This window comes from Cibotium barometz, chromosome 42, assembly GCF_041138505.1.
Source record: "Cibotium barometz isolate CiBa-2024 chromosome 42, ASM4113850v1, whole genome shotgun sequence".
Taxonomy (NCBI): Eukaryota; Viridiplantae; Streptophyta; class Polypodiopsida; order Cyatheales; family Cibotiaceae; genus Cibotium; species Cibotium barometz.
Window position 1 is genome coordinate 22,333,504 of NC_141087.1, and position 17,364 is coordinate 22,350,867.

General features: G+C 47.0%; 2 protein-coding genes across 5 annotated transcripts in view; both read left to right on the forward strand.

Moving 5' to 3' along the window:
• LOC147614263 (uncharacterized) overlaps positions 1 to 17,364 on the forward strand; it is a 34,906-nt gene that overhangs the window by 2,797 nt on the left and 14,745 nt on the right. The gene's annotated exons all lie outside the window — the stretch shown is intronic.
• LOC147614264 (uncharacterized) lies at positions 8,271 to 10,267 on the forward strand. The gene is made up of 3 exons (XM_086780342.1): positions 8,271 to 8,828; positions 8,933 to 9,708; positions 9,835 to 10,267. Exons 1-3 carry the CDS (start codon positions 8,271 to 8,273, stop codon positions 10,265 to 10,267), a joined length of 1,767 nt encoding a protein of 588 aa, XP_086636468.1.

Here is a 17,364-nt window from a genome sequence, read left to right on the forward strand (position 1 = left end):
AGTAGCACCTCAAGCAGCTCGATACTCTGCCTTAGTAGAAGACAAGACAATGGCTGCCTCTTGCTGCACCAAGAAATGGTTCCTGAGCCAAGGGTAAAGCTGTATCCTGAAGTAGATCTCCTCGTGTCTAGATCTCCTCCCCAATCAGACTCACTCCAACCTCGGAGACTGACTCGGTCCTTCGTTCTCCCTCCAGTGTTATAAAAGAGTCCAAGATCCTTCGTACCCTGTAGGTATCGCAAGATCTGCAATCCTGCATCCCAATGAGTCTTTAAAGGTGTCTGCATAAAGGAGCTCAACAGTCCCATTGGAAAACTCAAGTCCAGTCTGGTGTTCGGTAACCAAATCAATGAATCGACAAGCTTCCGATACAAGGAGGCATCAACTTGCTCACAAGGATCATGTACAATAAGTTTGGTATTCGGGTCCATCGGAGATGAAACAGGCTTGGAGTTCTCCATCCCAAATGCCTCCAGCAACTCATGAACATACCGTTGCTGAGAAACAAAGAACCCCCTCTAGATCTGGTAAATCTTCAATCCTAAAAAGAAATGAAGTAAGCTTAAATATGTCATCTCAAATTCCTCTGACAAGGCAGCCCTGGTCACAACTATGTGCTCCACATGATCGCCAGTGAGAATAAGATCATCCACAGAGGATAATCAATGTGACCATACAACGTTCCCGAAAGAGATCTAAGTTCGGATCTGCAATTGATCTTTGGAAACCCTTTCTCAGAAAGAAAGAATCAATCTTCTGGTTCCAAGCCCTGGGAGGTTGTTTAAGACCATACAAGGCCTACCACAACATGTAAATCATACTTTTTGATCTCGGAACCTCAAAGCCTGGAGGTTGCTCAACATACATCTCCTCTTGCAAGTCACCATTCAGGAATGTAGATTTCACATCCATCTGATACTCCGGCCATTGCTAAGAAGAGACAAGGGCAAGAATTGTCCAAATTGTGGTCATCCTAGCTGTCGGTGCAAAAGTGTCCTCATAGTCGATGCCAGGCCGTTGAGAATAGCTCTTAGCCACAAGTCTAGCCTTGTGCTTGTCCACCGACCCATCGGACGTATACTTGGTCTTGTAGACCCACTTGACACGACCTTTGTGACGGCCTCGGTACCAACTCCCAAGTTCCATTCTTCTCTATGGCTTCAAGTTCCACTTGCATGGCTTTCCTCAAAGTCTCTTGGGAAAGAGCTTTCTTGACTTGCGGAAAGCTTCAAACTTCTCTCGAGGCAATGCCTTTGTGAATAGATCTGCAACATTGTCCTGTGTACTATGTAGAGCAGTAAGATAATGTGATCTCCCTTGCATGAATCCTCTCTCTGACACAGTGATAATGAATCTCTATGTGCTTAGTGCGTGCATGAAACACTGGGTTTCATGCCACGGCTATAGCACTCTGACTGTCACTGTGTATGGTGGTGGGTGTCTGCTGACACTCACGAAGATCAATCATCAATCTCCTCAGCCATACACAATCTACTGTGGTTGTAAAGGTTGCCCTGTACTCAGCCTCACCAGTAGATGTGGCAACAATGGGCTGCTTTTTGCTAAGCCATGATATGCATGAATGCCCCAAAAAGAAACAATTCCCACTGTTGGACTGTTGTGTATCATAGTCACCAGCCCAGTCTGAATTACTATAAGCATGTAACTGCAAGCTGCCCCCCTTGGGATATACCAACGCAAGATCCAGGGAGCCTTGAAGATAGTGGAAGATCCGCTTCACTGCTTGCCAATGCTTTGTACCTAGGCTGTGCATAAATTTGCTACATTGGGAAACCCCAAACTGAATATCTGGGCGTGTGGCATAAATATATGAGGCAGCCCACTGCTTGGCTGTAAACACTCATACCAAAAGGCTCTCCAACATCATACATGCTCAATTTTAGCCCTGGCTCCATCGGAGTAGGGATGAGCTTACAATCTTGAAACCCGAATTTGTGCAACAGCTTTTGAATGTACTTCGATTGGTGTACATAAATCCCAACATCTGTCTGCACAAATTGTATTCCCAAATAATAATGCAACAATCCCAGATTTGTCATCTCAAATGACGATTGCAATTGAGCTTTGAATGCTGAAATTTAATCCATGTTATTCCCAGTTAGCAACATGTCATCCACATGAAGAATGAGCATAATCAAAGTACCATGATCCTCTTTCACATAGAGGGTGCTCTTTGTTGGACTATTGCAAAATCCCTGCGTGGTCAAATAAGTATGGATCTTCTCATACCGAGCTTGAGGAGCTTGTTTGAGACCATAAAGTGCTTTTCGAAGCTTGCATACTTTGTTTTCATGACCATGCAACACAAAACCAATGGACTGATTTACATACACTTCTTCTTGCAAATCCCCATCGAGAAAAGTTGATTTTATGTCCAATTGATGCCCTTTCCATCCATGATGGGCAGCCAATGCAACAACACATTTAATTGTGGCCATACAAGAAGTGGGTGCGAAAGTGTCATCATAATCAATGCCTTTTTGTTGGGCATATCCTTTGGCCACTAGCCCAGCCTTGTACTTGTCAATGGTACCACCAGACTTTCTTTTTAACTTGTAAACTTTACTTTGTGCCAATGGGCTTCTTGCCAGTGCTGTCTACCAAGTCCCAAGTGCTGTTTTTATGGATAGAATCCATCTCATTTTGCATGGCTTGCATCCAATGGTCATCCTCATGAGCCTCTTCAAATGAATCTGGCTCATTTGCATCACAAAGTGTCCTCATGCAAGCAACATTTGTGTGCTCTCTTGCATTATGTGAACCAACCCGTGTCCTACTACCAAGTGGAGCTAAAAGTTTGCTCTCATGTAAAGTACGGAGCAGCCAATGAGGCACAACTCTAGCCTCCTCCATTGCTCCACTGCTTCCTCCACATTTTGAGGTGTAATGAGCTCATTCGTGGGCTGATTTGGAGCACCCAAATGCTGTCCATTGAGCAAAGTTGGTGGCTGATCTGTAGAGCCATCAATTCCCAACGGGAGAAGTCCTTCAAACATGTTATGTGGGCCCGAAGGTGGCTGTCCAAAAAATTCAGCCAATGGCTGGTCTGAATTTTCAGCAAATACATCATCTCTGTTGACCAAAATCCTTTGTGTGGAAGGATTAAAGAGACGGTAGTCTTTACTGCCACTGCCATAACCCACAAATATGCACTTAGTAGCTTTGTCATCAAGCTTAACTGTCAACTGCTGAGGTACATGTGCATATGCTATACATCCAAAACCCTAAAGTGGTCAACTTTAGGTTTCCTTTTGTGCCAGGCTTCATATGGCGTGCTGGTTTTCAATGCTTTGGTAGGGCATCTGTTCAACACGTGTAGCACACATTATTGCCTCCATCCAGAATTATGTGGGCTGTGTAGACGGGCCAACAAACTGAGGCGGGCAGGAGATGCCAGGCGGCGACCAAGATGCAAGCACACGGTAAAGCGCCGGACGGAGTGCTGTAGGCGGTGACGGCCACGGCACGGACAAAGCGACAGAAACTCGCTGCCATGGCACGTACGAAGCAATGAAAAACCGACTTGATTTTGGCCAAAACCCGGGCTTTGCCACGTAAGCCCAAAAGAGGGATGAGCTTTGCCCTGGGCCGCCTCACGGGCTTCGAGTGCCGCCACGGGTGGGGTGGTGGTGGAGCCCTCCCCACTAGCTCCACCCTCTGTGGAGGCTGAAAAGGGCGGTGGACGCCAACTAGGCGGAGGTCGGGTGGAAGGGCCGCGGAGCAGGGTGTCGGACGGACTGCATAGGTGACGGACGAGTTGCCAGACGGACTGCGAGACGGAAAAAACGTAGGGAACTTGCCGAAAGCGGGCGCCAGAAATTGCACATGCAGAGGTTGCAAGTTGGCTCTGATACCACTGTCGAGGATTAGGATTTCAGAGAAACAAAGACGCACACAAAGATGGTACACAGCAGCAAGCTCTCACGAGAGTGAGAGAGATGGTGATTGGTACTCAAAGTAGATAGATACAAGATGTGTGGAGCAAGGGAGTTGACTCCACAATATCATAATACAATCTCACGAGAGTGAGAGAGATGGTGATTGGTACTCAAAGTAGATAGATACAAGATGTGTGGAGCAAGGGAGTTGACTCCACAATATCATAATACAATCAAATAAGTGAGGTGTCCTTTCACACCTAATATCCAAGGGGAAAAACCCAAAGGGAGAAAAGTGCCCTTGGTTAGCCCATGTTCACATGTGCACTACTCATAGCATATGTGGCATAACTCATAGCATATATGCCAATAAGACATCAATGCATAGTTTCCCTGTAAAGGCTCCTCTGATTGACTTTTATAATGAACTCTGTGCGATCTTCGAGGTCCATTCTCTGTGGTCCACTGAGAGGGATACTTCGTAACACTTGACTCTTGAATGGTATCCAACCACCACTTTGGTACTCGAACAGAATGCGGAGCCTCTTGCTATTGTTGTGGCACATCTCCAACCTCGGGCTCAACCTCTACGACTGACTGAGGCTGGCTAGCTGGAACAATAGCTTGGGATTCATCCTCAGACACATCTAGCTCTCCAAGAAGCGGTGGCTCCTCAACAGTGGAAGCTGGAACATGCTCATCAAAGACAACATCTCTGCTGACAACAACCTCATTCCACTCCGAGTCATATAACCTGTAACCTTTGGAAAGAGAGTTATATCCTACGAAAACAAGCTTCTGGGAAGAGTCAAGCTTCCCCCTCTGCTTCTTTGGAATGTGAACATAGACATCACTCCCAAAAACATGGAAATGGGAGACATCTGGTTTCCTACCAAAATAAGCCTCAAACGGAGTCATCTTAGGAATTGAAGTCGTCGGAGATCGGTTGAGGATATGGACAGCCGTGGGCACAACCTCTCCCTAAGTGGACGAGGAGGGTCTCGATGCTCCAACATCGTCCTCGCCATCTCCACCACAGTCTGGTTCTTTCGCTCAACTACTCCATTTTCTAAAGGTGACCTTGTATTGGCCAGCTCCCAATTGATGCCATGCTCTGCACAAAACCGCACAAAAGCATTAAAAGAAAACTCCCCTCCTTTGTTAGCCCGAACAGTCTTCACCTGCAATCTAGACTCCTTTTCCACCAAGCATGCCAGTCCTTGAACTGAGCAAAGGCTTGGTCCTTGTGTGGCAGAAAACACCCATGTAAACTTGCTACAATCATCCACAATCATCCACAATCAGCATGAAATACAAGGCTCCTCCCAAGGATGAGGTCTGCATAGGTCCACACAATCTTGCAAACCTCATGCACTGACAAAAGATGAAAGTGTCACGTGCACTCTGCACTGTACTGCATGGTGACAAGATGGCTCATCATCATTGCAACACTGTATAGCAGTAGAACCCTTTAGGATTTGATATTTGTCGTACGCCATGACCCCATTGTAATCCTCAGTCCAGGATATGTCAGGCACGAGCTACGTTGGTCATTCCTTAGCCTTAGAGAATCAGTCAGTCAGTTAAAGTCCCTTAACCCACTTGGAGAGAATCATTCACGCATATAGAAGTCATTAGAAGCCTTAGGGTTTGCATCAGATCATGTTTGCATTTTGCATATCATTCATCCCATATCATCTAGGTATATAATTCAGCCGTATTAGCGGACATGGAGATTTCACATCGTGAAGTTTTCGTCCGAGTTGCGGCTAGTTGATATTGTGCTAATTCTTTCTATCTTTCGCGGTGCATTTACCCTATCAACTACTTATTTGCTGGACTAATTCTTTCTATTTGCTACTTCCCTTAGTGCTAGGCTTCATTATGGTTGAGTCTGTCTTGCATCTCCGGAGGTTTGACAGAAAATATATGCTCTTATGTGTGTGTGTGTTTGTGGAGTGTGTGTGTGAGTATATCTTGAGACAGAGTTCTACACCCACTATTGGGCACTGATGACGTTAGTGGGGATGTCGTAGTATCTAGTCCATACTATGCATAATGGAGTTGATAGTTATGTAGTTGTGGGTTGACTACCATGAGTATATAACATGTACGTGTTAGCAGTCATCTCCTGTCTAGATATTTACACCAGGGCCTCTATTGTGGGTGTGCCTGCCCAATTTAGGTGTTTTCTCATTTTTCCCCACTCTCCATATTTTTCCCTATTTTTCCTTAGGTGTGGGAGGCTGTCCTGTGGCTATTGGCTCATCCAGGCTGTCCCTTGTAGCTGGCCGACTTGACCTGTGTGCTGGCCAACTGTGAGTAGCTGGCCGACTTGACTGTGTGCTGGCCGACTGTGAGTAGCTGGCCGACTGGAGGATTGAGTAGGTTGTGCGATGGTCTTGTCGGCTGTCTTTCTATTGGCCGACTAGATGATACGGGCCATATAAAATGGCCCCTTGGCCCCCCACACATTGTATTCTGATCTCGGGATTTTCTTGTGTATATAGCAGAGCTACACGCCTCTCTCTCTCTCCCTCTCTATTGCTGTGTTTGCACTTGCTCTTGTGTTTTTAGATCTTGTCTTCATCTCTGCTGCATATTCTGACATGGTATCAGAGCTCTAGGCTCTTGGAAGATCTTGCAAGCTGTGTGAGCAAGAGGGGGGCTGTTTTGTTGGTGATTGGAAGACTGTTTTGGGCCGTACGGGAAGAGGAGAAGCAAGCAGAAGGCGGGCTGATTTGCTGGACAGCCACTTGCAGGTTTAACGGCCGGAGTTAGAGGAAGGGGAGTTACCCTCGATTCGGAAGGAACGTGAGACACAGGCACAGTTATGGGATCGTGTCAATGCTAGAGTCCGTTCTTTCATTTTCCTCAATCGCACACCACAGGTAATCAATCATATCAAGCATAGTGGGAAGTTCAGATGCGGGTGATGAATCCCGCAAAGTCGTCGATGATATGGGAGCACATCAACAAGCAGCAGGCTCTTCAGCAAGAAGTTCTCCATGCTGGGAAAGAGATATCATAGGAGGATATGGCCATAACGTTGCTGTCACATTTGCCCTCTTGGTACTCAGCATTTTACTCTTCGTTGATTACCAGTGGGAGGCTTAGCACCATCACATGGGAGGAGCTTGTGCCCATGGTCTTGGACCAGGAGGAAAGATTCACGAACCCTCCACAGGGCGGAGGTTCGGAGGCCTTAACTGGCCAACGGTCGAAAGGCGAGAATAACAACAACAAGGGCAAAGGGAGGTTTTCATCGGAAAAGTCTTCTGAGAAGAAGCCTGACGCACACCGAGAGAAACTGAAGGCCGAGAGGACCTGCAATTATTGTGGCGAGAAAGGCCACTATTGGAGGAAGTGTCCCAAGCGGACTGGGAAGAGTACTGATTCTTCAGCTTCAGCTGCAAAGACTCCAGCCTTTGTGCACTTAGAGATGATGGACACAGATGCTTCATCTTCTTCGAGTGAGGAGGTAGTTCCCTTCACCGCAAAGGATACTCGGGAATGGATTCTCGATAGTGGTGCTTCCAGGCACATGACTCCTTCCCGTGACTTCTTTCTGGATCTGAAACGACAGTCAGGTCGCATTTTCATTGGCGACAATTCCACAATTCCGATACACAATGAGGGCCGGATGGAGATCATTCCCGATGGTAGAGGGGGTATGCATTCCTCCCGTGTTCTTTACATCCCAGCACTTGGTTTTCATCTATTGTCAGTGCATGAGGTATGCAAGACTGGCTTTCGGGTGGAGTTTGAGGAGCATTTTGTTGCTCTACGGGACCGCGAGACTGGCTAGGTTGTTTGGAAAGGAGGTGTGGTGAATGGTATCTACAAACCAAGGTTGTTAGAGGCGTCAGAGGCGTTTGGTACGAGGCGGGTATGGCAAGGTTGCAGCCGTACGCACGTACGGATCTGTACGTTTATTTTAAAAAAAAACCCCCTTTTTGACCTTCAACGTGCGAATTTGGGCTTACTTCGGAATTTCGCCTGTAGTGCTCTGTTTCGCTCTGTCTCTGCACACTGTGCACATTGCAACCAGGTAATTCTCACGCTCTCGCGCGCTCATGGCCTTGGTCCCTCATGATGCATCTCTATCTGGTACTGTTCTCTCTCTCTCTCTCTCTCTCTCTCTCTCTCTCTCAACCGCGAGCGGCCAATGTACTACATGATTAATCTCGTCTCTCTCTCACTCCCTCCCGAGTCCCTCTCCCTCTCTCTCTCTCTCTCTTTCCTCCTTTGGAGTATGCTCTAAGCTCTCCCTCTCTCTCTCTCTCTCTTTCTTCCTTTGGAGTATGCTCTAAGCTCTCTCTCTCTCTTTCTTTGTGTCACAGAGCTTCCAGGATCCAATATGCCGAAGCCATGCAACCCCTACTGGCAAATGTCATCCATGTTATTAATACGCCGACCCAAGCTGGTTCTCGCACGCGTAGATGGCAGTGCAAGTATTGCAACTTCGAGCTCACGAGCACAATTTCTCGTGTCGTGATACACTTGACAGGTATTGGCACCACCGGCAATTGTGGTGCGTGCAAGCAGGTGCCGCAGGATATCAGAGACAAGCTCATTTATGAGAATTCATCAACAGCAAAGGGTTCAAAAAAGGTAAGGGACAGCCAGCACACTCAAGATGCACTTCATGATGCGCTTGTGGGGGAGATGGGTGATTCTTCCACACAGGATAGCCAGCCTACAGGGGGCAGAAAGAGTGCCCGTGTCATGCAGGAGGGTGATGAGGATGATGATGCACATGTGCTGAGACAGAGTACTTTGCCTTCACGTGTGTCATCTCTTTCGTGGGTGAAAGAGAGACAAAAAGTGGCTGAGATGGAGATTGCTTGCACTCTTGTGGAGTGCAACATCTCCTTCAATGTACTGAGGACTGATCAATGGAAGAGAATGGTGAGGGCCATAGCAGAGGTTGGCCACACAGACTCGTGGTCCGGGGTGGAGTATAACAAATGCGTACCACGATGCTTGAAGAGTAGAAAGCCTTGATAGACAAGGCATTGGTACCTGTCAAGGCAGGATGGCAGTCTTTTGGGTGCACCATCATATCTGATGGCTGGAGTGATATGCGTAGACGACACATTATCAATATTTTGGTGTCCTCATGTCTTGGCACATACTTCTTGCGGGTTGTGGATGCAGGAAAGGCAGGAGAATCCATCAGTGCTGAGTTTATCTATCACCACATCAGACAGACAATTTTGGATGTTGGGCCAGAGAATGTGGTCCAAGTGGTGACAGACAATGCTTCAAATTGCAAGCGTATGGGTGAATTGGTCGAGGCAGAGTTTCCTCGCATTGCTTGGACTCCTTGTGCTGCACATTGCTTGGACCTGCTGATGGAGGATATTGAAAAGTTGCCATGGGTGCAACCTGAGGTTGCAGATGCCATGAAGATTACTACATTTTTCCGAAAAAAACATCAGGCTTTGGCCATCTTCAGGAGCCATAGTGCACTTGATATGGTGCGACCCTCGAAGGCCAGGTTTTCTTATATGTTCCTGGTCTTGCAGAGGCTTTTTAGATTGCGGGACCCACTACTACAGACTGTGGTGGACCCGAAATGGAGGTTTATGCACCATGCGCAGACAGAGGCCACTAGATACATTCAGCGGAAAGTGCTTGACGAGGCTTTTTGGACAGAGGTACAGAGTTTGACGGTGGCATTGCAGCCTATCCATGTCCTCCTCCGAATCACAGATATGGAGGGCTCTACTCTTGGACTGGTCTATCATCTCTTCATGGAGATGAAGCGCCATATTGCCGCCTGTACGACATTGACGGAGTCTCGGTGAGTGTACACTTGGATATTGTTCTTGGCTGATTATATTAATATTAAATAATATGCACATTGCAACAATATGTTTAAAGTTATATTATATAATGACTGTTGGAATGTTGGCTTGTCAATTTGTAGCCGGGGTGACATCCTGGCTATTGTAGAGCGGCGATGGACATTTATGAGCCGTCCCATTCATGGGATGGCTGCATTGCTTCATCCCTTCTACAAGAAGCCAGAGTTATTTAGTGAGAGCACTCTGCTCACGCAGAAAGACCAGTACATCAACATAATGTACGACGAGGATGAGCAACTTGAGGTTGATGCAAAGATGGTGAGTTTTATGAACAATCTAGGACCATCCTTTGCTAGAGCGGTGGTTTTGAGAGAGGAGGCGACGAAATTTCCTCTCACGTGGTGGCAGAGCTATGGAAGACAAGGTCTTCCAAAGCTGACTCATCTTGCTTTCCGAATCCTCTCGCAGGTACTCTTGACTCTTTCACAATTGCATCCATCTTTAAAGTTTAATTCAGTAAGGGTTTTGACTCCAAAATCGTATCGTGATTCGTGATCGTAGGATTGTTCTGTTGGTGCTTGTGAGTGCAATTGGAGCGCCTACTCCTTGGTTCACACGAAGATCCGCAATCGACTTAGTACCGCTCAGCTGGAGCGATTAGTGTATTGCCGAGCTAACATGAAGCTCGTGCGAGATTATCATGCTTTGGGGGCACCCAAGCAGGTATATTTAATTGTCGTACGTCTTTTGACACATTTCAATATAATTAAGTCATTTCTTGTGGTTCTGACTTGTCGGATTTTGCTTTTCCACAAGCAGATCCGACCCGTGTGAAGATGGTGCCAACCTCTACTGAGGACGACGTGGAGCAGCGTGTCAGAGACGAGCAGGCAGATATTATACGACTCCTTCATAGAGAGTTGGAGAGCATCGATCGCCGTGTCACAAGGTCACGCGCACGGGATTCAGAGAGCGCTAGACGGAGGAGCATTCGTCGGGGGAAGCTGCTTGTTCGTACGCAGCGGACTCGGGCGAATGAGGCTGTCACTCTCATTCATACTCAGAGTGAGCCAGGAGATGATGATGTAGCACATGGATCTCATGATACATCTTTCACATCATCACATGTGCTTGTGATGGCAGAGCCTGAGTATGACGACGAGGGCAATGTCCTGACAGATGGGGACTTGCTCTCTTCTGGTGCATCGTCATCATCATCATCATCATCATCTGATGAGGAGTTTTGACTCTTAGATCACGTTTCATTGTGGAGTCTAGACTCTGGACTAGCCCTTATGGGCCTTTTGAGGACATTTCTATGATGTAGTGTTGCAGCTTGCTATGTGGTATGCGCATTGTATTCAGTTTGTTTTGATGCATTTGCAGCCTTTTAACATGGATGAGAGTCGAGACTTTTGTTGTGTAAACACTGATTCATCAGTTTATATAGAGCTAAGAGTGGTGATTGGTGATTGAAGATTGATCTCTGATTGAAAACTGGTTTTGGTATCTGATGTTTGATTTCTGAAGTAACAAGTTTTACAACGTGCGGCAAGGGTTTTGTGATTACTAATCAAATGCGTATTAGCAAAGACCTTATTAGATTGTCTTGTAGGTCTCTCTCACAATTTAAAATGTATTTGGATCTTTTTATGTTTATTTTGATATGAAATGCCATATAGAATCTAGATTGATATTTTTTAGAATGATACGTATTTTTACGTACACAAAATTTTTATCTATACGGAACAACGTACAAATACGTACCGTACATTACGTACAGTACGTACACATCAACCTTGGGGTATGGTATGTGCCTCGAAAGACTCGTATTTTTTAGAGACGTTAAGTGTTAGAGGCGTCGTTATATATATATATATATATAGTGAAAGTTGAGAGAGAGAGAGAGAGAGAGAGAGAGAGAGAGAGAGAGAGAGACTAGAGTGTGTATGTATGAGCCTTGAGGGAGGGAGAAATAAAATGTTATATTAACGTCTTCAAAAGGCCAAAGTGACCTATGAGACCAAAGTTACAACCATGTGACATCTGATACACTGTCTGGAAAAGAAAAGAAAGAACTGAAGGTAAGTATCTAGCCCTACAATACATCAGTAGGGAGCATCCGGAAGCAGCAACTAGGGAGAGTGGGAAGCTAATGCTACTAGTCAAAATGGGGTACATGAGTACATGGATACATGAATACATGAATATGGGGGAGTACAAAAGTAAGAGTGAGTACAACAGTATATGGCTGGAGTGGTAATCATCCTAGGAGCTCTAGCATGGGTCTCTGTCGGATGGCCTGGATATCTGCCATAGTGAGATGCTTGGTCGGACGAGTCCGATGCCTCGCAATGATGCTCGGAGAGAGAGGGTGTGTATGAGAGAGGAAGAGAGGCTGTGTATGAGAGAGGGAGAGAGAGTGTGTGTGTGAAAGAAAGAAAGCTGTATTAAACGTCTGCAAAAGGCCAAAATGACCTATGAGACCAAAATAGTCCATCCTCATCATGTGGATACATCATCAAGATTCAAGGATACAAAGTAAAATGAAATGAACTGAAATGAACCGGTAGAGTAGAGAGAGCTCCAAAAGTGGGTATAAAAATCATCATCATCCTAGTGTGTTTAAAGTTTGAAGTTTGAACTTTGGGTCTTGAGAAAGGCTTAAGGGAGGGAGGGAGAGAATGAGAGAGAGAGAGAGTGTGTGTGAGAGGGGCTGCCTTGGGCCCTTAAAGCCCTTGTCTAAAGATTCAAACCAACAATTTTTTTTGTTTTTTTTTGTGGAGCCTCGATCAAGCAGTTGTGCGCCTCGAACGCCACGAACGCCTCGAACTGTTAGAGGCGCGCCTCGTAACAACTGTGCTACAAACTCTCCGCACTCTCCTCTTTGACATGTTCTCAGGTTGGTGACGTGTGGCACTTTCGGTTTGGCCACTTAAATGTGGATGTGTTGCGGCGAGCTTTTTGGGACCAGATGGTGGTTGGCTTGCCAGATGTTGGCAGCAGGCAAGGACACTGGAGTTCTTGCATACGTGGTAAGCAGCATAGGGAATCCTTTCCGAAGTAGGCTTCCAGGCGGGCTTCGAAACCATTGGAGTTGGTACACACTGACTTGTGTGGACCTATGCAAACAGCAATGCATCCGAATCCCGTGAAGCACTTGATTGGCCCCTCGAATTCGGCACTTCCAATGGGTTGCCCTGGCTGTCCATTGAATTAAGTGTTTGTGCTTGCTTCTGATCTCCAAAACTCCGTGTCTTCTCTTGAGAAAGAGAGACGACTGGGCTCTGATACCAACGTGACCGCTCCCTACAGGAGGCCTACAGATCGGAGGACAATATACACATATTTAGAACACTTAATCTAATTATTATTAATCAATGGAAACAACACCAGCAACACAAACACTGGAAATATTGAAAAATACAAATGACACCAGCACTGGGGCTGGAAATGACCGCCCCCCCCCTCAATACTTATTGTATTTCTTGGAGTATTTATATTTGTACAAGTATCATGGGCCTGAAAAGGCCAGATTCTTCCACTAGGGAGTGCAAATAACCAAACAGATCTGGTTCAAACCGATGAAGAAAGTGTTGGTCGGAGTAGCCTTAAATCAGAGGCTTGTTCCCACCTTCACTGGGTGTACACTTGCCTTTCACTGGTCTTCCGGGACCGTGCACAAATGGGCACGCCCGTACTAACGCAGGCAACAGTGTACACCGCGGAGGGAACATTTCTCGGTTCTCCCAATTAAGCTTTGTACTTGGTTTTTCTCATACCCTCTTGACCTTCACTGGCTCCTCTATAAATGAGGGCGCGGTTAGGGCAGTCATGGGAGAAACCTCTTCCCAATGATCTTCTAGAGTGTATGCAACTAGAGAAGAAACTTACCTACACAAAGCCTGAAATAACAACATTTAACTTGAATTATTATCTGAATTTGAGATAAAATATTGAAATAAATACCTGGCATGGATTTTAATTCAAATCTCAGTAGTGAAGACCATTTCCCTTGTTTTGTACTCCAAAATGGAAGCTTTAGCTACTGTAAACAAAGCAACCAGCCGGTACAACCAACAGGTACACGTGGGCAGCCAGCAGGTACTTGTCAGGTGCATGTGGGCAGCCAACAAGTACTTATGAGCAGCCAGCAGGTACAGCAGGTACACAAGGCAACAAATAGGCGGGTACTGTAGGTGGTACAACAGGTACACAAGGCAGCAAATAGGCGGGTACTGCAGGGGCAGCACACAGGTGAGTGTAACCAGCGTGGAGGTGTCGTGAAGGGGCAGCTACAGCAGGCGTGGAGGAGAAGGCGGGTAGCAGCCGTGTAGAAGGAAAGATCTGCCACCAACCCACACATGGTTTTTTTTCCCAAATGAGTTCCATGCAAAGCTTTTATTTAAAGGCGATAAAACCTTTAATCAAATTATTACTTTGGGCCCCACCCTCATTAGCAAGTGTCCAGTCCCTATTTAAATTGAGTGTGAACACAATACCTTATAAATATTAAGGTTCACTCAAGTTTATGGATTTAACCATTTAAAAAGGCGAAAATGAAAATACTTACCACCTGTTCACATGCCACACCACCGAGTCAGCAAACAACACTCCACGGTACACTGGGGGCGTCCCCGTCCAGTGTATTGGCACGGCATAACAAGCAGACACACGCAAACATGTCATGCAAAAAACAAATTTATGCATCGAGGCATAAATGCATGTGCATAAATAATGGACGAAATCTCCCTTTCATATGAAACTTGTACAAGAGGTTCCTATCGGGCACAAAAGTGGTGTGACAGATATAAATAAATATGTCATGGTCTTCCTATGGAGTGACAGTCCCATAGGTAAGACACCATCCTGGCCATACACGGGTTGCACCAACAGGCTCCCGTCCATACAACACAAAGCAAGTCACACATGGGTGGCACGAAATTGGTTCCCGTCCATGTGACGCAACACTGGTCACTTACGGGTGGCACTGATTTGGCTCCCGTCCATGTGACACCATAAGACTGGCCCTTTCACATGGGACACTGGCCTGGCCCCATGTGAACATGGCACAAATTTGGCCGTTCTATGGAGTGACAGTCCCATAGAAGTGGCTCCAGAAATGGAGATGGTATTAGAAGTCATCTCCTGTCCAGTTGTATACACCAGGGCCTTTGTTGTGGGTGTGCCCGTCCTTATGAGGTGTTTTTCCATTTTTCCCCACTCTCCGCATTTTTCCCCTATTTTTTCCCATTTTTCTGAGGCTTGGGAGGGCTGCCAGAGGGTGCCAAGAGCAGTACAGTGCTGGCCGACTGGATGTTTATCAATCGTGGGCACTCTTGCTGCTGGCCGACTGGTTTTGATCAGTTTTGGGCACCAGATTGCTGGCCGACTGCATTTATGCAGTCGTGGACCTTTTTATCAGTCGTGGGCTTTTTCTTATGCTGGCCGACTGTCCTCTAGGGGAGTATATATAGGTCCTCAGCCCCCATACCTCATTTGTATCATTCCTCGGGATCTTCTTGGACAGCAACGTTATGGCCATGTCCTCTGACGATATCTCCTTCCCAGCCTGTAGAACTTCCTGCTGAAGAGCCTGCAGCTTGTTAATATGCTCCCGCATCGTCGACGACTTTGCAGGGCTCATAACCCGCATCTGTACTTCCAAGGAAATCCTCTTCATGGGCGATACCCTGTTGTAAAGTGAGGCCAAATGCTGCCATATACCTCTGGCCAGCGTCATGTGCTTTACATGATTGATTACCTGCGGTGTGCAATTGAGGAAAATAAACGAACGGACCCTGGCGTTGACGCGATCCCACATCTGCGTCTGGGCCTCCCGGTCCTTTCGGGTTGACGGTAACTCCCCTTCCTCTACTTCCGGCCGTGGAACACCAACAACGACGAAATCGGCGAGATCGTAGGACTCCAAAACGGATTCCATCATCACCTTCCATATGCCGTAGTTGCTCCCGTCTAACTGACGGTCCACCGGGAACGTGGGGAGTGTCGGGATCTTCACATGTCTCTCGGCCATCTCAAACAGATCTGCCATAGCGGGGATGTACTCTGAAAAGGGTGGGTGGGTGGGAACAAAGAAGAACTGATACCTGCAAGTGCCTGTCCAGCAAATCAGCCCGCCTTCCTCTTGCTTCTCCTCTTCCCGATCAGCCCAAAACAGTCCACCAATCAGCCACAAAACAGTCCCCCTCTTGCTCACACAAATCCCAAGACCTATCTAGAGCCTAGGGCTCTGATACCATGTCAGAATATGCGGCGGAGATGATGACCAAATTTGGGAACACAAGAGCAAAAACGCAGGCAGAAAAACAGCACAAGAGAGAGACAGATGTAGGCGTGTAACTCTGCTCTATATACAACATTTGCCCTCTTCGTACTCAGCATTTTACTCGTCGTTGATTACCAGTGGCAGGCTCAGCACCATCACTTGGGAGGAGCTTGTGCCCATGGTCCTGGACCAGGAGGAACGATTTACGAACCCTCCTCAGGGTGGAGGTTCGGAGGCCTTTACTAGCCAACGGTCGAAAGGCCGTAACTCAGGCAAAGGGAAGGCTTCATCGGAGAAGTCTTTTGAGAAGAAGTCCGACGCTGACCGCGAGAAACTGAAGGCAGAGAGGACCTGTAATGATTGTGGCGAGAAAGGCCACTACTGGAGGCAGTGTCCCAAGCGGAAGACCGAGAAGGGTGAAGACTCCTCAGCAATCATGAAGACTCCGGCTTTTGTGCACCTGGAGGTGATGGACCCCGATGCTTCATTTTCTTCAGGCAGGGAGGAGATTGGAGGACTCTCCGCAACGGATACTCGGGAGTGGATTCTCGATAGTGGTGCTTCCAGGCACATGACTCCTTCCCGTTCCAGTTTACAGGATCTCTGCAAGCTTTCTGGTCATATTCTTACTGGGGATACGTACACTATCCTAGTTCACAGTGAGGGGAGGATGGAGATAGTTCCCGATGGCAGAGGGGGGAAGCATTCCTCCCAGGTGTTGTATGTTCCGGCACTTGGTTTTCATCTTTTGTCAGTGCATCAGGTTTGCAAGACTGGCGTACGGGTGGAGTTTGATGAGCATTTTGTTGCTCTCCGGAACAAAGCAACAGGCCAAGTGGTTTGGGAAGGTGGAGTGGAGAATGGAGTTTACAGGCTTTCAGCACTCTCTCTCCCAGGTCCTCAGGATTGTGATGAGTGGCAGTCTGGTAATGGCCACTCAAGTGTGGATACGCTGCAGGAGCGGGCTTTCCGAGACCAGGTGGTGGATAGCTTGCCAGTAGATGGCAGTAGTTGGCAAGAACTTTCTAGTACTGATGTTGGTAGTTCTTGTGTTCGTGAGTCAGAGGAAGCTGAACAGGTCACTTATGCTCTGATGTCTTGTAGTGTTCGGGACATAGAACTTCCAGTAGTTGAGGATGTTCTTTCCACGGGGACCTTTCAGAAAGTCAGGTGGCAGGTGCTTACTTGCAGAAGGAGGTGGTTTCTCCGGGCTTTGTGGTTCCGGATTCAGAGGGGGTGGTTGACAGGTTTCATCAGGTTTCCAGGACTTGCTTGTGCACCGTAACAGGTGTTGATCCTTGTGAGCAGTGTGATGTCTCTGAGACTCAGAAGCTGTATGGTTCATTGATCTGGTTGATGGACA